This window comes from Dioszegia hungarica (assembly GCF_025882075.1).
Source record: "Dioszegia hungarica strain PDD-24b-2 chromosome Unknown MKK02contig_24, whole genome shotgun sequence".
In the NCBI taxonomy this organism is placed as follows: Eukaryota; Fungi; Basidiomycota; class Tremellomycetes; order Tremellales; family Bulleribasidiaceae; genus Dioszegia; species Dioszegia hungarica.
The window spans coordinates 128,256-150,070 of NW_026515778.1; the positions used below are offsets into that span (position 1 = coordinate 128,256).

The 21,815-nt window shown below is 55.4% G+C and overlaps 6 protein-coding genes across 6 annotated transcripts; 3 read left to right on the top strand and 3 right to left on the bottom strand.

Annotated features, from left to right (window-relative positions):
- Positions 1 to 22: 22 nt before the first annotated feature.
- On the top strand, positions 23 to 5,956 carry MKK02DRAFT_40336 (putative ABC transporter ABCC.6; the record flags this gene model as incomplete). The annotated part of the gene is made up of 23 exons (XM_053091059.1): positions 23 to 199; positions 248 to 301; positions 352 to 1,099; positions 1,144 to 1,318; positions 1,482 to 1,684; positions 1,731 to 2,089; positions 2,137 to 2,654; positions 2,704 to 2,761; positions 2,814 to 2,878; positions 2,924 to 2,958; positions 3,005 to 3,566; positions 3,618 to 3,693; positions 3,743 to 3,820; positions 3,865 to 3,963; positions 4,012 to 4,069; positions 4,125 to 4,213; positions 4,259 to 4,400; positions 4,458 to 4,529; positions 4,576 to 5,082; positions 5,134 to 5,219; positions 5,287 to 5,477; positions 5,533 to 5,713; positions 5,759 to 5,956. The coding sequence occupies 23 exons, from the start codon at positions 23 to 25 to the stop codon at positions 5,954 to 5,956; spliced, it is 4,731 nt and encodes a 1,576-aa protein (XP_052942734.1).
- Positions 5,957 to 6,299: 343 nt separating this feature from the next.
- MKK02DRAFT_29955 (putative ABC transporter ABCC.6) lies at positions 6,300 to 12,231 on the top strand (the record flags this gene model as incomplete). Its single annotated transcript, XM_053087946.1, has 23 exons — positions 6,300 to 6,575; positions 6,635 to 7,391; positions 7,441 to 7,615; positions 7,667 to 7,723; positions 7,776 to 7,972; positions 8,020 to 8,246; positions 8,268 to 8,338; positions 8,388 to 8,475; positions 8,509 to 9,041; positions 9,086 to 9,143; positions 9,192 to 9,256; positions 9,392 to 9,949; positions 10,000 to 10,075; positions 10,119 to 10,196; positions 10,237 to 10,335; positions 10,384 to 10,441; positions 10,485 to 10,573; positions 10,621 to 10,834; positions 10,881 to 11,048; positions 11,070 to 11,384; positions 11,430 to 11,766; positions 11,811 to 11,991; positions 12,034 to 12,231. The coding sequence occupies 23 exons, from the start codon at positions 6,300 to 6,302 to the stop codon at positions 12,229 to 12,231; spliced, it is 4,875 nt and encodes a 1,624-aa protein (XP_052942735.1).
- A 334-nt stretch (positions 12,232 to 12,565) lies between these two features.
- MKK02DRAFT_19725 (uncharacterized protein) lies at positions 12,566 to 13,471 on the bottom strand (the record flags this gene model as incomplete). Its single annotated transcript, XM_053086134.1, has 1 exon — positions 12,566 to 13,471. The coding sequence occupies one exon, from the start codon at positions 13,469 to 13,471 to the stop codon at positions 12,566 to 12,568; it is 906 nt and encodes a 301-aa protein (XP_052942736.1).
- A 300-nt stretch (positions 13,472 to 13,771) lies between these two features.
- MKK02DRAFT_19747 (major facilitator superfamily domain-containing protein) lies at positions 13,772 to 15,322 on the bottom strand (the record flags this gene model as incomplete). The annotated part of the gene is made up of 6 exons (XM_053086141.1): positions 13,772 to 14,306; positions 14,351 to 14,531; positions 14,575 to 14,775; positions 14,821 to 14,957; positions 15,006 to 15,078; positions 15,127 to 15,322. The coding sequence occupies 6 exons, from the start codon at positions 15,320 to 15,322 to the stop codon at positions 13,772 to 13,774; spliced, it is 1,323 nt and encodes a 440-aa protein (XP_052942737.1).
- Positions 15,323 to 15,762: 440 nt separating this feature from the next.
- Positions 15,763 to 17,129, top strand: MKK02DRAFT_12324 (uncharacterized protein; the record flags this gene model as incomplete). Its single annotated transcript, XM_053085520.1, has 7 exons — positions 15,763 to 15,851; positions 15,901 to 16,027; positions 16,078 to 16,191; positions 16,248 to 16,603; positions 16,714 to 16,783; positions 16,836 to 16,955; positions 17,034 to 17,129. Coding segments are annotated over 7 exons (972 nt in total), but the record flags the coding sequence as incomplete, so codon positions are not given.
- Positions 17,130 to 17,882: 753 nt separating this feature from the next.
- MKK02DRAFT_19844 (nineteen complex-related protein 2-domain-containing protein) lies at positions 17,883 to 20,647 on the bottom strand (the record flags this gene model as incomplete). The annotated part of the gene is made up of 8 exons (XM_053086164.1): positions 17,883 to 17,948; positions 17,994 to 18,287; positions 18,334 to 18,621; positions 18,676 to 19,236; positions 19,284 to 19,531; positions 19,578 to 19,702; positions 19,750 to 19,858; positions 19,906 to 20,647. 8 exons carry the CDS (start codon positions 20,645 to 20,647, stop codon positions 17,883 to 17,885), a joined length of 2,433 nt encoding a protein of 810 aa, XP_052942739.1.
- Between the last annotated feature and the right edge of the window lie 1,168 nt (positions 20,648 to 21,815).

The following is a 21,815-nucleotide window of genomic DNA, read 5'->3' on the forward strand; positions in this document are numbered from 1 at the left end:
CCGCCAACTCGCCAACATCAAGATGCTCGATCCCACGATTCTGCATACTCCGAAGCCAACCTGGCTGAAAGCTCTCGAGGTATCCACGCTTGTGATCGTCTCACTCATTGTCGCCTACTCCCTCGCCTCTCTCCTCTACGACCGCTTCCAGGCTCGCCGCTCGGGCCAGATCAAGCTCCTCACCCCCAGATCGCCACCCGTCACTCGGGGCGACGAGTTCCGCCGCCAACTGCTTGCCAACGTTTAGGTCTTACCGAGCGATGATGGAGAGTTTGTACAGGAAAAGCGATTCTGGCAGACTGTAAGCGAGATCACTATCGGGCCAGATGACATCCAGCTGACCAATCGCAGGTGGTTCCGCTCAAAATCGTATTCCTCCTTCCCGTACTCGCTACAGCCGCTCTCCAAGGTCTGCGCGACTATCACATACTCATCCGTGGTCCTACGGCCTGGAACTGGGTCGCCGTGGTCCTGACTTCCGGTATTTGCGCTTACCAAGCCATGCTCGCTCTCACCTACGCCTTCACCAAGGACATTCCTCGCCATGCCACTCTCACTTTTCACCTCTTCGTCATCGCTACCACCCTTTTCCTCCATGTCTACATCACCAAACTCGGGCAGTACCTCGTCGACAACTCTCACGTCGTCCTCACTTGGGTCGAGTATACTCTTTTCGGCCTGACTTTGGGCCAGATCATCGCGGTTGGCTCAATCCCGTGCGAGCCAGAGCGGCACGCCGACCTCAAAAAGGTGTATACAAAGGCTGTGGCTGCTGCCATAGAAAAGGGAGAGATGACCAGGGTGGCAAACGAGCTCGTCGGCCCCGACGCCACGCAGGCTAATATGGTCTCGGAATACTCATCCTCCATCTTCTCGAGGATGATCCTGGGCTGGCTTCTGCCGGTAATCTCGAAGATGTCGAAGCTTGACCAAGCAGACATCCAGGATTTACCTGGACTGCACCACTTCCTGAGGGTCCAGGATACGGCCCGAGAAGTCAATGCATACACGGGGCCAAAGATATCGGCCAAGCGATGGGGTGTCACCAGGGCGTTCTTGTGGAAAGTCTGGGCACCACAGTGGCGGCCAGCTCTGCAAAGTGAGTACTGCGGTCCCCGGAAACCGTGTATCACTGACTCCCAGGCCAATTGATCGCTATTCTCATCGCACCTCTTTGGTATATCCCGCATATCTCACTTCAGCGAGTCTTATCGGCGATTGAGACTGGCCTCGACCGCCGCAGCGCCGCAGCTTGGGCTCTGATGCTTGTACTGGGGAAGCTGGCGCCGTCATTGGCAATGATACGACAGATCACCATGTAAGTCGCCTTCAGCCGTGCTTTTCGACCAGCTGAGGGGTTCCGGCGCTCATCGCTCAGCATGGGCACTTACGTCTCGCCCAGGATTAGAGCGCACGCCCAGTACCTGCTGTTCAGGCGAGTTTGCTCATGTCCGAGAATCCAACAAGCCTGACACTTACAGCAAACTTCTTATGCGCAATACGTTCGTCAAGCCCGCTCAGGAAGGTGATGACGAGAAAAAGGTCCCGACCTCCTCTGCCGACATCCTCAACTTGATATCCATTGATGTCGAAGCAACCGCTGAGCTGGTATTTACCTTCTTGGGCATTTTCAGGAATTTGATAGAGATGTTGGTGGGTGCGAGCTATGTTTGGATCTTGCTAGGTGCGTCATCATACTTTAGGCTTCCAGCGGATGACTGAACCAGCAGGCACTTCCGGGTTGTGGGGTCTATCCACGCTGCTCATGACCTCCGTCCCGGCATATTTCATCACCCAATATCAGTACAAAATCTTCGAGAAACGCCTCGACGTGTCCGACAGGAAGACCAAACTGATGCAGGAGGCCATCCAGGCGATAGGCATGATCAAGATGATGGCAGCAGAGCGGTGGTGGTACCGCAGGATCAAGACTGTCCCGGATGAGGAGTTCAGGCGACTGGTCCAAGCCAGATCGCTGGGTTTCGTATCGGGAATGCTGTACACCGCGGCTCCTACCATCATTCTGGTCGTCGCATTCACCCATTACACGCTCATCGCCGAGAAGACACTGACTGCTACTATTGCCTTCGTGAGCGACTCTCGGCTCTGCATGATAAGATTCAAACTAATCTCCAGACCTCCATGGCCGTCTTTGAAGAGCTCCGCCCCACCCTTCTGAGTATTCCGGAGAGCATTGCCGAGGTTCTGCAGGAGATTCTCTCCGCCAAGCGAATCGGTGCCTTCCTCCTCACACGCGATCTTGACCGGTTCGAAGAGAGCATTGTGGATTCTCCTGTACTGGACCCGCAGGCGCCTCTTTTCTTCAAGGGGACCGTAGGCTGGACTGCCGCGCCGCTCGTTACCAGCAGCACCGACTCTGTCACCTCGGTATCCGCTGGCGACTTCCAGCTCCGAGACATCGACCTCACTTTTGCACGCGGACAGGTCCATCTGATTGCCGGCAAGTTTGGAGCTGGGAAGACATTGATGCTGCTCGCTCTGATGGGCGAAGCCCGCTTGTTGGAGGGGAGGATCTCATACGCGGTCTCAAAAACTATGGACCCACAGCAGGACCTCTCGGAAGGCTGGCATTTGTTAGGTACAGGTGTGGCGTATGTGCCTCAGACGCCTTGGCTTCAGAGCCAGAGTATTCGGTTCGTTCTTCTCCGTCGGGTGCTGGGTGACTAGTGCTGATCTATATAGCGAGAATATCCTTTTCGGTCTCCCCCTGGACATTGACCGGTATCGTGCGGTGATCTTCGTGAGTGGAAGCTGATCAATCGACGTACATGCTAGCGGAGTTGACGGATCAGGCATGCGGATTGCTGCCGGACTTAGAGATCTTGGAAGACTCAGACTTGACAGAGATTGGAGAGCGGTATGTCACTTTCCTATCGGCCTGAATAGTGGACTCATGGGACAGGGGCAAAATCCTATCCGGCGGCCAAAAGGCACGAGGTACGTTCCGATTTCCTGACCTTCAGTCTTGGCTGATAGGTACTAGTCAGTCTGGCTCGAGCGGTATACTCCCGCGCCGCCACACTGCTACTCGACGATGTCATCTCTGCGGTCGATGCTCAAACTTCCCAGCATATGCTCCAGCATTGCTTCCAAGGACCCCTGATGGCCGGCCGAACACTGATCATCGCCTCTCACGCCGTGGAATCCCTCGCTCCCATCGCCGATCAGGCCATTTTTATTGACGCTGGTCGAGTCGTATGGCAGGGTACAGGGCCAGACATCTTGGCATCCGAGCACATGGCTCACCTCAAGACGGAAACCGCGAACTCGGTAGGCGACGATTCCACCAGCATTGGTGGTGACCTATCAGAGAAGAGGCGGAGGAATAGTCTCATTGACAATGCTCAAGCGTTTGAGATCAAGGAGCACCCGCTCAAGACTCCCAGGCAGCTCATGATGGAGGAACACAAGGCAAAAGGGACAGTCGATGTCAGCCACTGGCGAGAACTGATAAGTTTCAATGGGGGTAAGACGTTCTGGCTGGTCCTGGCTGCTCTTCTGCTCGGTACGGTGGCAGCTCCAGTAGCGGAACGAGGAGTTCTGGAGTATGTCCAGACGGCCTCTCGCCTTGACCGGGACCGCTAGCTGATGTACAGATTTTGGACAGGAGACGTCACACAGCCGGGGCAGGATGGAGGCCGGGTCATCTTCTGGGTGTCTCTGTATGCAGGCGTGAGTATCATCTACGGATCCTTCCATGCTCCTATGCTGATGTGATTAGGTGTCTATCGCCAGCATTGTTATCAATTCTGCTTTCGGTGTATGGCGGTTCTTCGGTGGCCTACGAGCCATGAAACGCGTAAGCCTGCTACCTATGCTCAGGACAAAGGACTGACCCTACAGGTGCACTCAGAGATGCTGGAGACCATGCTCCGTGCCAAAATGAGCTTTTTTTCTCGCACGAGAGCAGGAAGTATAGTACAGAGATTCGGCAAAGACCTCGTCAGTGTCTCTCGACTGAAAACCCACTGGATGACCACTGAATGGCAGAACGACATACTAAGCTGCTCGGAGCTCATTACTGAGCTCGCTGAATCCGCCATAGCCAGTGAGTCTCGATCTGAGACCATCAAAGACATGCTAGTAGCGCTGACAGAGCTTAGTCCTTGTGGCATTCGTCTCGGTCACCTACTACGGAGGCTGGCTGTTTGCGGGTATGACAATCGCCATGTTTGTTGTGCTGTACAAGCCAGTGCGTACCCCAATCTCGATTATCTGGGTGTGACTAATGGATCAGAGCGTGTGGTACAGATCGGCAGGGCGTCAGGTCAGACGCTTGGAATCGACAATACCGGGGCAGGTCAACGCCATCTATGCGGAGACCATTGCTGGTGCGGCTGTTGTCCGAGCCTTCGGTTCCCAGTCAATATTCGTCAACGGTGAGTATCGCCTGCGGAATCCTCATTGGTACGTTACGTGACCAAGCTGATCAGCAGACCTCATGAGGACGCTCAACATGCGGACAAACGCGTCGATAGTGAGGACATATCTTGGCAATTGGCTATTCAGTGAGCCCTTACCCTTCTCTGGGGATGTGGATAAAACTAATCGAAGTCAATCTCCGGGTCATGGACGTCCTGGTCGTGGCGACTGTGCTCCTCATCATCCTCACCTCACCTCATATGACGGCATCTTCCGCTGGATTCATCTTGGCATTCGCGGGAACCATATCGAGCAACATCAATTGGGTGCTCGTTCAGTGGCGTAATGCTGAACTTGACGCAATCTCGGTCGAGCGCACAGCAGAGTATCGCCGGCTCGAGAAGGAAGGCGGGACAGACTTCATCGAAGGGAGGGACGAGGCAGAAGACACTCTTATCCAGAGCAGACTGGCCGCCGAGTATGAAGGCTGGCCAAGCGCCGGCCGGCTTGAGATCGACGAGATGTCTGCCAGGTACGGTCCAGACATGCCAGAGATCTTGCACAAGATCACATTCACGGTCGAAGGCGGTCAGAGAGTGGGGATCGTTGGAGCTACTGGGGGTGGCAAAAGTACGCTGGCAAAGGCGCTTTTCAGTTTTGTGGACGTCTGTCATGGCAGTATCAGGATAGACGGCAGAGGTGAGTGCTACGGATTGCAGATCTCTCGCTTGCCACTCGCTGACGTGCAAGATATCGCCACCATCCCGCTGCAACAGCTCCGTTCGAAACTGGATATCATTGCACAGGACCCCATTCTCCTCTCCGATACCCTCCGAGTCAATCTCGCGATTCGATATCGAAGGCACCTACTCGGATGAACAACTCTACGACGCTTTGCATCAGGTCCAGCTCGTCAACAAAACGCCCAAGGCCTTGGCTACCGATCTGGCTCTGAGCGAAGATGCCTCGGAGCGCTCGGATTGGGCTGCGCCACGCAGTCCAAATTCCTCCGCAGCCACAATCGTGGGTACTTCGGAGGAGAATGTCAACATTTTCTCAAATCTCGACTATGAGATCAAGTCAGGTGGTGAAAAGTGAGTTCTCACGATCTGGCTGCTTGCGGGTTCTCGTAGCTGAAGCTCGCCATAGTTTGTCGGCAGGTCAGAAACAGCTCGTCGTACTCGCTCGCGCCCTCCTCAGGCGACATAAGATTCTGGTGCTGGATGAAGCGACCGCCAGCATCGACTCTGCCACAGACGCTGAGATCTCGCGCGTCGTCCATGAGGAGTTCAAGGGCGCTACAGTTCTCATAATTGCTCATCGCTTGAGGGTCAGTTCTTCGATCCCCACCATTCAGGCAGCAGCTGACAAGCAGACAATCATGCCCTGCCCCAAGATACTTGTCATGGACAAAGGAAATCTCGTACAGGAAGGCTCCCCACTTGACCTTATCCGGCAAAACGGCAAATTCCACGAGCTGTGCATGGCTGGCGGGGCGGACGAGTATCGACACCTTGTCGATATGGCCGAGCTGGAGGCGAAAAAGAATCAGCTTGTAGACGTCAGCGCGTAGTCATATAGCATAGACATTCAGCTCGTTCACGCATGCAGCGTAGATGAGGAGATGAGGATAAAGCATTTACTGTGAGGTGAGCTCGAGCCGCTAGGGATCGTATCAGGCCAGACAAAGAAGTATCGAAGAAGTGGTGCTATCTGCTGGTTGCGGATGAAAGGAGCAAGAGCTACATGGCCTCGCTTAGAGACAGCGATATCGATTCCAGAACAATCCAGCGATTATCGACTGATTCACCTTTGTCCTGTCTCCTTTTTATGACCAGCCAGGAGCACCGCCGGGATTGCAGGGCATATAGCTGTGTCCTCTGGGCCTGCCCCTTCGCCTTCCCCCAACAAACAGCATGACGAGACTCATCGCCTTGAACACCAAGCCAGTCTGGCTGCTCGCAGCTGAATCATGCTCCTTGATCGCCGTGTTTGTTGCCGCCTTCTACGCTCTTATCTATCGCCTGCATGCTCTGTCCACATCAAAGTCCACCGGAAGGATACGACTCCCCACCTCAGATCGGGCCCCCCTCACGCGTGGAGAAGCCTTCAATCGTCAACTGCTCGGCAACGTCCCTAATCTTCCCGATGACGATGGAGAACATGTGAACACAATGGTGTTCTGGAGGAAGGTGCGTTTCAACAGATCGAATTATCAGCATGTGCACGGTCATGGTACTGATCATCTCAGGTGCTCCCTCTCCGCATCACCTTCCTGCTTCTGATACTCATTTCCACGACTCTCCAGTGCTTCCAGCAGCTTCGTCGTGCTGGCGATGCCTCAACATTCTCGGACTGGCTCACGATCAGTCTCACTACTTCGGTCTTCATCATTCAACCTATTCTTGCGTTCGTCTACGCTCTCACCAAGGACGTCAGCACTCACTCAAGCCTGACCTATCATAATTTCACCCTTGCGAGCTTAGGCTTCCTACACATGTATCTCATCACTCTTGGCCAGTACCTCATCAATAACACGCAAGTCACCCTCGAAGGTCCGCAGTATGCCCTATTCGCCCTCTCGTTCATGCAGATCATCGCCATAGGATCGGTCCCCTGCGAGCCCGGAGCTCACTTTGACCTGAAGAAGGTGTACAATCGAGCAGTCGCCAAAGCTATCGACAAGGGAGAGGCGGCCATGGCAAAGGCTACTTCCGGGATCGAGGGAGAAGAACCTCAAGACGACGTCAACATGGTACCAGAGTACTCGGCTACCATCATTTCTCGCCTCATACTCGTATGGGTAGTACCCATCATCTCAAAGATGTCCCGTCTAGATCAAGCAGACATTCAAGACCTCCCGGGGCTTCATCACTTTCTACGTACTCAGAACACAGCACGGGAGGCCATGAGCTACGCTCGATACAAGATCTCGCCAGAGCGCTGGGGAACCACCTGCGCGTTTTTGTGGGAAGTCTGGGTTCCTCAGTGGCGTGCTGTCCTTCCAGGTTGGTTCTTTCATTAACGCATGGGGTCCGGTTGTTGCTGAAGCTTCAGGTGTTAGAATTGGGATCTGGCTGGTCCCCTGCTGGTACATACCACATTACGCTCTGCAACAGGTCTTGACATCGATCGAGCTCGGCTATGATAGACGTACAGCGATGGCTTGGGCAGTGATGCTTGTCCTCGGCAAGCTAGCCAACATGCTTATACTGCTCATGCGTCTCGCCTAGTGAGTCCTGCTCAGTTCTACCTCATACATGGCGATAGGCTGATCGCATAGTACCAGCTCCTACGCTTCTCCCCGGATCCGTGCTCATACCCAATACCTTCTGTACAGGTATGTATCCTGCATTTCCTCGTGGCTGATCCCGCAGAAAGCTACTGTCAAGGAACATCTTCGCCAAAGCTGAATCGATCGGCAAGGCGAAGGGCAAGGGCAAGCCTGGTCCAGCGTCCCGAGCGGACATACTGAACCTCATCTCGGTGGATGTCTCCGCCATCGCTCAACTCGGCTTCGGTATTTCTGACCTTTTCCGCAGTCAACTTGAGCTGGTATTGGGAGCAACCTACGTCTGGATGCTATTAGGTGAAGTCTTATGACCCCCTATTAGCTCCTGTGCTGACGGACATTAGGCCCATCAGGACTCATTGGGCTGTCCACCCTTCTCGCCACCTCCGTCCCCGCATATCTCATCACGAAACTGCAGTACAAGGTGTTCGAGAAACGCCTCGCTGCTTCCGACACAAAGGTCTCTTTGATGCAGGAAGCTGTGCAGGCGATATCCATGATCAAAATGATGGCAGCAGAGCGATATTGGTACAAAAGGATAAAGGTGAAAGCCTGTTCTCGCGCTCAAGCAGTAAATCGGGCTGATTCCCAGGATGTTCGTGATGTTGAGTTTGACCGATTAGTGCAAGCCAGACTGCTGGGATTCCTATCCGGTATGCTATGGTACGTATCAATCTTGCCCTTCTCACCTAGAGTCTGGCTGATATTCAAGCGCTGCTTCCCCGACAATCATCGTGGTCGTCTCATTCGCACATTACTCGCTTGTGGCGAAGAAACCTCTGACGGCCACTATCGCTTTCGTGAGTACCGCTCAAGGCTCAGCTGATAAGCAGACGTCCATAGCGGTCTTTGAGGAGCTTCGGCCAGTCCTCACAGGCATCCCGCAAAGTATAGCCGAATGCCTTCAGCAGATCCTGTCTGCCAAGCGCATTGGAGCTTTCATTCGTACAAGGGATGTCGACTACCACGGTCAGCCTCTCGATCATGTTTCTGAACATGTTGCGGAGAACCCGCTCTTCATACGCGGGAAGATCACTTGGGACATTAGTAGTGGGAGCAACCTGGAAAGCGTCGACCTCGGTGCCCCGGCCGACCCGCAGCAATTCTTCAAGCTTGACGACATTGACGTCGTCTTTCCCCGGGGACAGGTCACTCTGATCGCTGGAAAGGTCGGAGCAGGCAAGACCCTGATGTTGCTCGCACTCCTCGGCGAGGCGCACCTCATTGAAGGAGACATCTCATATGCCGTTTCTGAGATCAAGTCGCCTCTTGTTGAGCAATCCGTCTCGCCCGGAAGTTGGGATCTGATCCCTAGCGGGGTGGCCTACGTGCCGCAGACGGCGTGGCTACAGAGTCAGAGCATCCGGTCAGTAGCGCTGAGCAGTGATCAAGCTCTCACTGACCCTACAGCGAGAACATCCTATTTGGTTTACCTCTTCATATGGACCGATACCGAGCTGTCATATTTGTGAGTGTGCTCTCCTGAAGCGCTTGAGATCCACGCTGATACAAGTAGGCATGCGCCCTCTTGCCAGATCTTGAGATCCTCGACGATGCAGACCTCACAGAGATCGGAGAACGGTGAGTCTCCCTTCCGCACAGAGTGTTTCAGTGCTAAGCTTCTCATAGTGGCAAGATCCTCTCTGGCGGTCAGAAAGCGCGCGGTGGGTCACCGACTCTAACCGGTCAGTACGGTAGCTGATTAGCAACAGTCAGTCTCGCCCGAGCAGTCTACTCCCTTGCTGCCACTGTCCTACTCGATGATGTCATCTCCGCCGTCGACGCGCAAACCTCACAGCATATCATCCAACACTGCTTCCGCGGTTCACTGATGAAGGGACGCACGGTCATCATTGCCAGTCATGCCGTCGAATCACTGGCGCCCCTGGCTGACCAAGCAATCTTTCTTGATGCGGGTCGGGTAGTGTGGACCGGTCCTGGCCCTGAGCTCCTGTCGTCCGAGCACATGTCCCACCTCAACACCGACCATGCGGGCCAAACAGCTCATACAGTCAAGGAGTTCAAGGAGAAGCTGCCGGATCAGGCCCAAATCAATGAGATCGGTGGAGACGTCAGCAAGTTCGAGATCAAGGAAGCTCCGGCTAAGACGCCCAAGCAGCTCATCATGGAGGAAAAGCGGGAAAAGGGCAAGGTCGATCTCGGTCTGTGGCGCGATCTGTTCACTTTCAACGGCGGCAAGCTGTTTTGGCTGTTGTCGACGATCTTGCTGCTGATCCGAGGTATCGCGCCTATCGCTGAGAGGCGTGTTCTGGAGTGAGCTTGAATGTCCCTCACCAAATGCTCGAGAACGCACTGACATATAGGCTGTGGACGGCGGATGGCTCAGATCCTCATACATCTGCGAAGAACGTCGTGTTCTGGGTCATTCTGTACTCGGCTGTCAGTCTCATCCCCGTTCCTATCTGCCTGGCTGATGAGGCAGATCTCGGGAGGAAACATTCTCCTCAGTACCACGTACGGCTTATGCCGGTTCTTCGGCGGTCTTCGTGCGATGAAGAAAGTAAGTGCACCCTCGTGAGAGTCAAGGTCTGACTTAGTAGGTGCACGCAGAGATGCTCGAAAACATGCTGCGAGCAAAGATGGTCTTCTTCTCCCGAACGCGAACCGGATCTATCATTCAGCGGTTTGGGTCGGACCTTGTCAGCATATTATATCGCAGAATGGGGTTCAAGCTGACCATGCCCTAGTCCAATATTCTCAGCTGCTCCGAGCTGATTGGCGGGATTGCGGCTTCGGTAATAGGAGGTGAGTCTAGCAGGACTGCAAAGAGCCAGGCGCTTACAACCAGCCGTACTCGCCTTTGTGTCCGTCACATATTACGGCGGATGGCCATTTGCGGGGGTGACCATCGCCATATTTGCCGCTTTGTACAAGCCCGTCAGTTGCCGTACAGTCTCACCTCTTGCGAAGCTAATGTGACCCAGAGCATCTGGTACCGGTCCGCTGGGCGTCAGATTCGGAGACTGCAGTCAGTGACACCTGGACTCGTCAACGCAATCTACGGCGAGACCATCGCCGGTACCGCGGTCATCCGGGCCTTCGGCATGCAATCAGTCTTCCTGTCGGAGCTGATGGGGACGCTAAACGTACAGATCAACATGTTCACGTGGCGTCACTATATCGGACGATGGCTGTATAGTGAGTATTCTTTGATCCGCGGAAGTCGGATTGACCTGACCATCAGTCAACTTGCGACTGATGGACCACGTACTCATGAGCACCATGCTCTTCATTATACTTACATCCACGCATATCAGCGCGTCCTCCGCGGGATTCATCTTGGCTTTCGTGGGGTCTATCAGCGCCAACGCAAATTGGTTGATGATCCACCTCGCCAACTTTGAGACTGACGGTGTGTCACTGGAACGGACAGCCGAGTACCGCCATCTCGAGCTGGAAGGTGGCCACGAGCTTGTCGATGGACTCGGGTCAGCGGAAGATGAGGTGCGCCAGGCGGAGTTGTCGGCCGAGTACGCCGATTGGCCGAGTGCCGGGAAGCTTGAAGTACGAGATCTCTCGGCAAAGTACGGCCCCGAGATGCCCGAGATCCTGCACAAGCTCCAATTCTCGGTCGAGGGAGGACAGCGGGTGGGTATTGTAGGAGCGACAGGTGGCGGAAAGAGTACACTCGCCAAGGCCCTGTTCCGATTCGTCGACATCACGGGTCAGATCATCATTGATGGGAGAGGTGAGTCCATCGTGCCGCCGCCTGGGTGATGAGCTGATAGGACAGATACGGCCCATATGGATCTGGGCCAAGTCAGGTGCAAGCTGTCCATCATCGCGCAAGACCCAATCTTGATCTCTGGTACCCTCAGGCTCAATCTCGACATTGAAAGTGTGTACACCGATGACCAGCTCTACGACGCCCTACATCAAGTTCAGCTCGTCCGCAAGTCGCCCAAACCCCCAGCGGCTCCCCTCCCCGCGCCGGAAGAGCCGAGATCAGAGGCGGCAGAGCTTGTGACCGGTAGCCCGACCTCATGCTCCGCTACCGTTGTTGATCAGCCTGAGGAACACGCCAACATCTTTTCCAATCTCGACTTCGAGATCAAGTCTGGTGGTGAGAAGTAAGTAGCCAGACGTGTATGGCGAAGTTGGTACTGACTCCCAGTTTGTCAGCTGGCCAGAAGCAGCTCGTGGTTCTCGCCAGAGCCCTTCTGAAACGAAGCAAGATCCTGATTCTGGACGAAGCAACAGCCAGTATCGACTCTGCGACGGACGGCGAGATCAGCAGGGTGGTGCACGAGGAGTTCACCGGGGCGACCGTGCTCATCATCGCTCATCGCTTGAGGGTGAGTTCAGCTTTATACGCCGGGAAGTGAAGCTGATAGTAGACAATCATGCCGTGCTCAAAGATCCTTGTCATGGACAAAGGCAGTCTCATACAGCAAGGCTCACCGCTGGAGCTCATCCGCCAAGAAGGCAAGTTTCAGCAACTGTGCATGGCGGGCGGGGCGGACGAGTACCGCCACCTTGTCGCCCTGGCAGAGATGGAGGCGAAGGAGGGACGGCTGATCGATATTGATGTGTGAATATGCTTGAGTGTGTATATGCCTTGTTAGAGATCAGTAGATGAGCGCCCAATCCATGCATATACCTGTACTATCATCCCGCCGCGAGGGAGTGCACCGAATCTGCGCGGGCCGGGAAGTGACCTGCGCAGGAGGCAAAGCTGAGCAGGTTCACTCCGACAGCGTCGGGCGTTCGCTCCGCGTAGCGTAGGCGGCCGATCTGAGTAGCACTGGTGGTTCGGCGAGATCTGGCGTGTGTGGTACCGGGCGCCGGGAGGATCGCATGAATATGCCTTGCTCCTAAGGTCTGCCAGATCAGCTGGTATGGTAAAGTTAAGGCGCAATGGAAGCTCACCTATGAGGTATACAACCCCTCCCTCCGTATATACGCCATAATCTCCTCAGGTATCAGTCCGCCCAAGACCGCATCATCCCCATCCCTGATCGCCGTCCGTATAGTCGTCGAGCTGATATCCTCCTGCCCTCCTTGATTACTCTCCAACATCCTCACCAGCCCCTTCTCGACCCAAGGCCGCACCTCCTCCCTATCCAATACTTCCTGCTCCACCGCCCGACTCTCTTTCCCTTCCCCTCTCCGCCCGCAAATCAGGAGAGAGCCCATCCCGAAGTATTCCTCCGACGCGGCGTTCATACCGGAGATACCGCCGTAGAAGGAGGGCTGGAAGAAGCGGGTAAGGGTGTCGCTGCCTATCAGGAAGGATAGCTTGATCCGCCGTCCGGCCGGAGGTACCGAGGTAGAGGAGGATGCTGTGGGGGAGATAGGGGATGAGAGGTGGGAGTGAAGGATCCGGCTCTTCCCGACGAATGTAGGCTCATTCAGAATCCCCACTGCCACTCCTCCAGGAAGTGCATGACTCTTGGCCAGCCGCGCAGCGAGGAGAAGCGTCATTTCCAGCCTCTGGACGGGGGACGCGTCCCCCGCTTTAGGCGTCTTCTGGATGTTCCGTACCGAAAAGAGGAGGAGGCGGGCCGAGTAGGGCGGCTGAGAGTCTACGTCGCTGGAGACGAGGGGAGGAGGGAAGGTGGATGAGGCCATGGCTTCGTGTGCGAAATGAGGGGGATTGAAGGATGAGTCGAGGATGACGATGTGGGCTCTTTCAGAGGATTGGGACGCTTCGGATGCGAACGGCCAAGTGGGCTGGGAGACGTGGATGAGCTCGAAGGCATTACGGTCAGCCGATACGCGGTCGATGGCTGCTTGTATGGCATCCCGGGAGGGGGTCGCGAGGGGAACGGACATGTCGGTATTGAGCGGGAGTGCAGGTCTGAAGCGCAGTTGGCTGGAGTCGTTAGACGATATGAACGAGCCGATGCTGGATGACAGAGGTGACGATACAGCTGAGTACAGTCTGCTAGTAGCAAGAGATAGATGATGGAAGATCGGTGGGAAGAATGGGCGATGGGTACAAAACATTGATGACTGGTGGAAGCGAAGGTCCGGGGATACGGCGATACCGAGGCTTTGCAAAACCGGTCCAGGTTCGATACAGTGTACAGAGGTCCTACTGCCCCACAGCAGTCCAGCCAGCCTAGAGCTACATTATCTACCTATATAATCTCTACTGTATCCGAAGCGACCCAAGATAGTCGGCAAGACAATGATGAAACTCCCCAAGAGATAACTCGCCCCGCAAAAGATACCCGCCGATGTGAATCCGCCGTTGTCCATCTTGACCAGCTCTCCCGCAATGGGCGGACCAGCCAAAATAGCGAACGCCCCCAAGCTCCACATCATTCCCAACCGTCCTCCGATTTCCTCCGGCTTGCTGATGGATGCACATGATGCCGAGGCCAGGGCGACCCACGCCGCGCCGACCGCGCCGAAGGATAAGAGCGCAAAGATCGTCCCGCCCGTATTGAGCTTGGGTATCCAGAGGGCCAGGACAATGATAGCCGATCCGACGCCGCATGTTGTGAATACCCGCCAGATGCCTAGCCAGTCTGCGAGATAGCCGCAGGCGACACGGCCGAAGAAGGCGCCGGTTTGGAGAATGGCGATGGAGTATGAGGGGAGGGGGGCGGGGAGACCGTTGGACGTGGCTAGGGTGGGAGCGAAGAAGAACGGGACGAAGAGGCTACAACATTAGCCGGCGAGCATAAATTGAGGTGAGATACTTACTTGATCATTACGATGAACAGGCCGATGAAGAAGCACAAATACCGGACTTCCTTGAAGGCCGTAGCGACTTGGCGTAAAGACCGGAGTGATCGAGGCGGTAGTCTGGTCTTCATGAAGAAGAGGGTGGGGGCGAGGAGGGCAGCATTTATAGCGGCAACGATCAGGCAAGTGTTCCGGAAGCCTGTACGATCAGCATCAGACCCTACTCGAAACAATTCACTCACTGAGTCGCGCGAACAGCTCTCTGAACATGATGGGATACAGCACTCCACCTAGGCCCGCGCCGCAAATGACCAGCCCCATGGCCGAGCTCCGCCGCTTTTTGAACCAGTGACTCGTCACCGAGATACCCGGTGTATACAGCATGGTAGCGCCGAGTCCGTACATGCAATGAGCCAGCATGATCTGATAGTACTCTTGACAGACTGCTTCATCAGCTCGCCTTCACGGATGGGTAGGGGTCAGCTCACATGCAAGGGCAACGAGCGATATGACAATCATGCTCGATCCAGTACGCAGCAGTAGCGTCAGTCCGTGCGAGTCAAAGTACCGCCCTGCGAATAGGGAACCGATGTATGTCAGGAACGAATGGATCGCTGGGATCCAGCTATTATAACGTCAGTATTTCTACTTGATGATGGAGTGATCGACATACGATATGGCCGACGTCGAGTAGGCTGCTAGCTGGTGCTCGCTGTAATAAGTCTGGAGCTGGCCAAGACCGTTCTCTGATGAATTAGCGAGTCATTAGCTTCGAGTCAGTAAGCTGGACGTACGAAAGCCAAAGACGGTGAACATGAGCAAACATGAGCAGCAGACATTGGTCCAGGCCTGGGACCCGCCATCAGGGGGTTCGCCGATGTCGACATCGTCCAGTATTGGCGGTTGGCCGAGCGCGCGGAAGACCTCTTCGTCCTTGGTCCCGATGTCCCCCGTCTCACCGTGGAGCTTGGTCGATATCGGGGCGGACATATCTACGGCTAATATACAGTGACGAGGGTATGAATTTTGGCTATCGATCCATGATCCAGACTATGACACAAGCGGATGTCACATCCGCTAAATGTCTCGACTCGAGGCAAAGGACTTTCGTTCGACTCGATGGCTGAAAACTTTTGTTGAGGAATGAGGAGTTTGGTGCTTTATGATTAGCGGATTCAGATTTTGCTATTGAAATTCGCTGAATTGACCTTAGGAATTTGCTAATGGGAATATGAGATGCACCCCTATACGTCATCGGTTTGTTTGGTTCCGGGGCCGACCATCTCCCCTTGCAGCCATCGCCAGCCCACTCGACCATTATCTACTCCTTGACTAGCTCAGATTTCCCAGTACAGTTCCGTTCCACCTTGTGATACAGCTTCGAGATGGCAAGCAAAGCGCAAGGCCCAGATTTGGACGCGATACCTCCAGAGACAGTCCTGCCACTGCAAGATTGGCTGAAGCTGCTTGCCAATCGAGGGGTACCTATGCGGGTAGCTATGGCTCTTGCAGCCAAGATGTGAGCTTCTGAAACCTTCACTAGGTGGTTCATGGCTGATATGACGAAGCTATAAGACTCATAGCACCAAACAGAAGCTGTCCGAGCTGGATGCAAAGAAGCTGACGCCGCTGGTCCCGGACAAGGACAACCGGCGGTCGGTACAGCAAGCTCTGAAGGGGATCACGAGTGGAGAGGTCAGCTAGCGTACTCTGGACACGACCTGATAGCAGCTGATGTGGGACAGGCCAAGACGAAGAAGAGAGGGCGGGACTCTGACATGCTCGAGCCGCTCAAGACGAATCAAGGGGACGATGACATCCCTCGGTCCCTGGAGTTTCACGAGGTCGTAGATCCCGAGGTAAGCTTTGTAGCTCGTATGAATGCAGCTCTTTCAAGACTAGCTCACATATGTAGGCATTGATACCGCTTACGGTCACCACCAACCGCGCCCCCGTCAAGACCGCTTGGGCATATACCGTCGCCCAGCGGCTCGGCTTTGACGTTCAAGAGTCTCTCTCGCTCGCTCATGGCTACGTCCATATCTCATCGCTCAAGCACGCTATCATGCTGGGCAACATCCTGAACCCGAAAGAAACGAAAGACGGTCTGGAGGAGATCAGGGAGTTGCCAGGGATGAGTGACTGGGGCGTTAAGGGGAAGGGGAGGGAGAGGGAGTGGGATCGGCGAGAGAGGGAGAAGGGGGAGAGAGAAAGAAAGAAGAGGGATGAGATGGGAAGTAGTCAGCCCTGGGTGGGGATATTGAAGGCGAAGTGAGTTGCCTGCTAAGGGGAGGGTCTCTCATACTGAGGATGCAGCTGACAATTCTAGGGTGTACGTCCTCGTTGCGTGTCCATAAATGAATGGAGCTGACGGAAGGTAGACCAGTCATAGAGCGTACAGACGGGACATGGCGAGCTATCGAGAAGGGCGTGGCAATACCGCCGAGCGTTGTGAGTCTTTCTCACGCCTCATCAACACTTGGACTGCGAGCTGATACCTTAGGCCTTTCTGTACATCTCCCGCGCTTTCAAGGACAACGCGAAACACGTCATGGGCGCCATGAAGCTCGTCGCTGCTTCACACCCACCAGAAGACCTCAACAGGCTAGGTATGCACATGTACGTGAGTATCAGCTCATTCTCGCTTTTCACTGCATCTAACCTGTGTCCTGATCTGGGGCCGAGCTGCGCTGATCGGCAGAACGAATTCAAGCCAGAAGTGGAACAATGGGGTCAGAAAGGAACTCTCTCTCTCGCCAAGATCCTCGATTGCGCCAAAGGTCCCGTTGATCTGTCAGTCGACGCAGCGGGAGAAGTTCCGGACGAGGTGGAGGAGATGGCCAAGCTGGAAGCTGGAGCTGGAGCGGGACCGTCCTTATCTCGGCAAGGGAGCATGAACGCCAAACCCGTCAATTCCACAACTGGCGGAGAAGGGGACCCGGCCCAAGACGACGGGGACGAGTCGGACCTGAGCGAGGCACCTTCTCCGTCGGCTTACGAGCCGGTATCGCCACAACAGGGATCGGGGAAGAAGAGGCAAAAGATGATGACGACTGCGGACTATGATGCTTTGTTGGATGAGGATGCGTATGCGCTAGAAGGCGGGTTTTTGGAGGATACGGGTCTGGATCCAAGAAATGCATCTAGGTGATTATCTGCGAGTGGAAGGATGTAACGTGCGGAACGAGCCACGCCTCACTGATATTCTCCTACTGCACACCGCTCGCCGAAGGAAGAACGGGGAGAGTGGCGATCGACGTGAAAGACGAAAGGGAGATAATGGGCGGGTCAGAAATGCGCGTCTGGGAGTAGATGTTGCACGCTGTGAACGGACCGACCACGCCGTTGTGGTGCGCTAGGCTGGCGGGGCGTCTTTGGAGTCACATGCTGCGGGACGGGTAGAGGGAGGAATAGGCAGGATGAAGAAAAGCAGGGGCAGGAATTGATCAAGGGGGAGTATAGTGTCAGACAGATCAGTGGTCTGCGCTATTGGTGAGTGCGTAGAAGGGGGACGGGCCGGTATGCAGGACCTACAATGCTGCTGCATGCGCTAAGGAGCTCGTTGCAGGAACGCGACAATGTCCGCGGGTAACAGTCCCCCACTAGCCTGAATGACCTGAGATGTCAGCTGAGTCCATTCAACATGATCGACCTAGCTCACCTTCTCCGCCATCTCGGCCCCGCCGCCACTCCAGCCCCGCATCAATACCGGTCTAAATACCTCCCTCCCCAATCTCGCCACCAGTGCCCTTACTTCCTCTGGCGCAATCGACCGCCAGAGCAGGATATTCCGAAGCAGCTTGAGCCGACGGCGGACGTATCGCTGTAGAGCTGTACGAGACGCGGGGTTGAATGCGGGTGCTGGGGTGGCGAGGGGTGCTGAGGAAGCGGATATGGTAGAAGAGAGATGGAGAATATGGGTGTTGATGGACAAGAGAGCGGATCGAAGAAGAGCCTGATGATGAGCTATATCCATCGCAGGGCTGGGAGGTGTAACTCACTGTAAACTTCCGACTATCCTTCCCCGCCAATTCCTCCACGACCTCCATCAGATCAATAGCCCTTCTCGTCTGCGCCCCAGAATACGGATCGTACGCCCCATTCTCAAACGACTTAGTCAGGAGCGGTACCACCGCGTCATTCACCATCTGCGCGTTTAGGTCGCCGTCCGGTCCGAGTGGGGGCTCGTCGTCCAGGTCCATCTCATCGTCGCCGCCAGCAGCTAAGCGAGGGTGCGAGTAGGTGTGGAGGGCGGTAAACCATCTAAAGCCTTCTATACTGGATGATGCCTAGGGATCAGCTTCTTCGCTCTCCATGCACGCGAGGGGGGCAAAAAAGCTCACGCGCATAGGCTCCCAACCGACCATCTCCCCTCTCGCCCAGAAGGCCCACGCCTGACACATACTCAGCCCCCCAAACGCGCCCGTATACTCCTCCCCATACCTCGCTCTCCATCCCCCAAACCGGACCGCCAGACCCTTCTCCGGATCCCTAAAGTCCTCCGCCTTGACATCGTCCAGAAGCGCGACTACTCGCCTCCCTAGCCGACTCTGGGCCTGCCCATAATCCTCCGCATCACCCTCCGCGAGCGTCGAGTCTGTCGAGAAGCCGTCCTCGTCCGCTGAAGACTGCGCGGGATCCCGCCGTTCTCGCCGACGCGCACGACGCCGCTCCCTGTCCGCTCGTCGACCGATCCGAATGCCCGAACTCGGTCCAGCTTCAAAGTCCCGCCTTGATCGACCCATCTCGTCCACTTCTTCCACCTCGTCTTTGGCTGCTGGCGGTATGCCCAAGAAGAGCGCGAGATCATCCGAGTCGTCGGCGTTGAGTCGCTTTTCGACCATTTCGGCGCGTTCACGAAGGTGTAGGAGGGAGTCGGATTCGATAGCCTCCAGCTTGGGGAACTGCACATGAGCTCTGATATCTCCTGAATGCAAATACGGTGACGTACCTTTTCTTCCAGAAACCCCCCAAGCATCTCGACCCATCCCCTAAATTCCTCTACCCACTCTCGTTTCCCCTCGACCCGCTCCACTTCTCTGCGTAGATCCCGCTCCTGCTCTTCCAGAGATGCCAGCTCCGCCGAGGCGACCTCGACGGTATGCTCGTTCTCGGATTTGGTGATCTTGAGCTCGGCGACAGCTTGAGCGAGGCGAGTTTGAACGGATGAGATTGAAGGGAGTGGTCGCGCGGTGGGTACTGGAATATCAGCATAGGCAAAGTGAAACTGAGTCACCAGACGTACTTGGGTTAGGGACATAGGCCTTCTTTGCGGGCATGCCGTTTGAGCCGTCATCGTACTTCCCGGCTCGACGAGCTTGGGCCATCTCCCATTCCCGGGTCTCCTCGTCGCTTTCCTCGTCCGCCTCGCTATTTGATCAGCTGATTTCGACAAGCATCGTCAAGTTGTAGCTTACAAGTCCGCGATCATCTCGCCTATCTCCCCTCTTTCCCTCCTAGACGCAGCCTTGGTTTGCTTCTTTCCGATATACAGCCGATCATTGACCTCGGTAAATCCAGCCAAATCTGGATGTCAGCTTCTGCGGTAACAGCTTCAACACGCCACAGCTCACCTTCATCTCCCTCTTCGCCTTCATCTTCCTCCCTCATCAGTCTACTCCCAGGATGAGGCCCCTCCGCTCTTCCATCATGAACAATCAACTTTCCCCCTCCCAGCGCGATATAGTCCTCCCCCATCTCATCTCCTCCATGCTTGGCAGCTTCCACCTTGGCCTGCCGCTTCATCCGCGCCGAAGCTACCGCCGCTGCATCGGGTATCCCCGCCGTTGTGTCCTCAACGAAGGACGAGGCGTATTTGCTCCGAGCCATCCTGCTCAGGCCCGTCCCATCCTCCTCGTCTCCCTCTCCATTTCCAGCATCGTCTCCGCCCTCATTATCCGCCGCCGACCTGGGCGCTCGTGTCGGTGTCGACGCCTTGAGCTCCGACAGGTATTCCCGAGAATAGGAGGACGAGAGCGAGGGAGCGCCAGGCGAGTCGTCGAATGCAGGTGATTGAGGAGGGAGTTTGATACTCTGACTCAAGAGGCTCTTTTTTGGCTTGAACCCCTCTCCTTCATCCCCATCCCCGCCAAAGCTGAGCCTTGTCCCGCCTGACTTGACACCGGAGAGTCGCTTGTCCTTCTTCTGGGCTTTCTTGCGCTCGAGGACCGAGCCGGACCCGCTGGACTCGTCTTCGTCCTCTCCGGCTGGGTAGGCGGTGACGACCGATTTAGCGAGAGGGGAGCCCGCGGATGTCTCGACGTCCGAGTCGCGGGCTCGAAGGGAGGGCCGCGACTTGACTCGCTTGTTGAACATCGCAGCGCAGGTAAGATAGAAGATGTACGATGCAGGGCAGTACTGCGAGCCCGCAGGTCCATACCGACAATACAGCTGAATATTGCGTTACGTAATGCCCTGAGAGTGGCGCCAAATGTGCTGACATGACTTTTCGCCACCCTAGAGCCAAGCGTATGGCAAAAGAAGTCGGACTTCGGACAACAGCTACGCCAGCCCTCGACAATGCTGGCCGACTGGACTGAACACTCTATCAACTACTGTACTGAAGCTTTTCTCCACTACAGAACACTGTCAACACAACGGATATAGACAGGATTGATTTCGCACCCACACGCATACCGGGCGAGGCATCTGTTGCACCATGAGTTAAGCGAGCAAAGGTCTATGATGGTACATAGCAGGGTCTCAACGGACATCTAGGTGGAAATATGAAATAGCGGTACAGCGCTAACGGAGGATGATGACTGATGGAGAGCTGATGTTCGTTGTACTACGACAGCTCAGGTCCTGGTACTTGCGGGATGGACCGCCAGAACTCGGCGGTGGTACCGGTGCAGCTTGGGATGAGTACCTTGCCGCGTCCATCCTTGGGAAGTTTTCGGACATGGAGCCATAGTCGATTGCCTTCGGTGTTCAGGCTTTTAAAAGTCCCGTCGGGAGTAGTTGACACTCTTCGTACTCGTTGAATCGATATCGCCGATGTACTCGAAGGCCTCCCATCCGGCATCGCGGACGTCGCATGAACCCAAGAGGTGTTCCTCGCCCGCATTGTCCGCAAATGTAACAGCAGAGGGGACGCCGTCTGCATGCTGAACGATGAGCCTCGTCGAGACGGTCACCCGCGTCGCCTTGTTCCCATCCTTTTTGTCGTAGCTGTAGCACATCACATCTTGATTTTCGCTGGCATAGTTGTGCGAGTCTGCGATCTCGACTTGGTAGCTCGCCTTCGGGTCGATTTCGCTCACGTCCCCTTCGTCCGTCCGTTTGCAGGAAGCAGGCTCGACGAGGTAATACCGCTTGATGTTCAGGGGCTTGAAGATCGCAGGCCCAAAACCGATGCTTGGGCATGAGGAACCGGAAGGAGTAAAGCTGATCGTCACCAGCTCAGTATCTGGGCTTGAGTCGATCTGAGAGCTTCCGGAACAGCTGACGCACTCGGCAAGGGACGACGGCTGGCAGGACATCT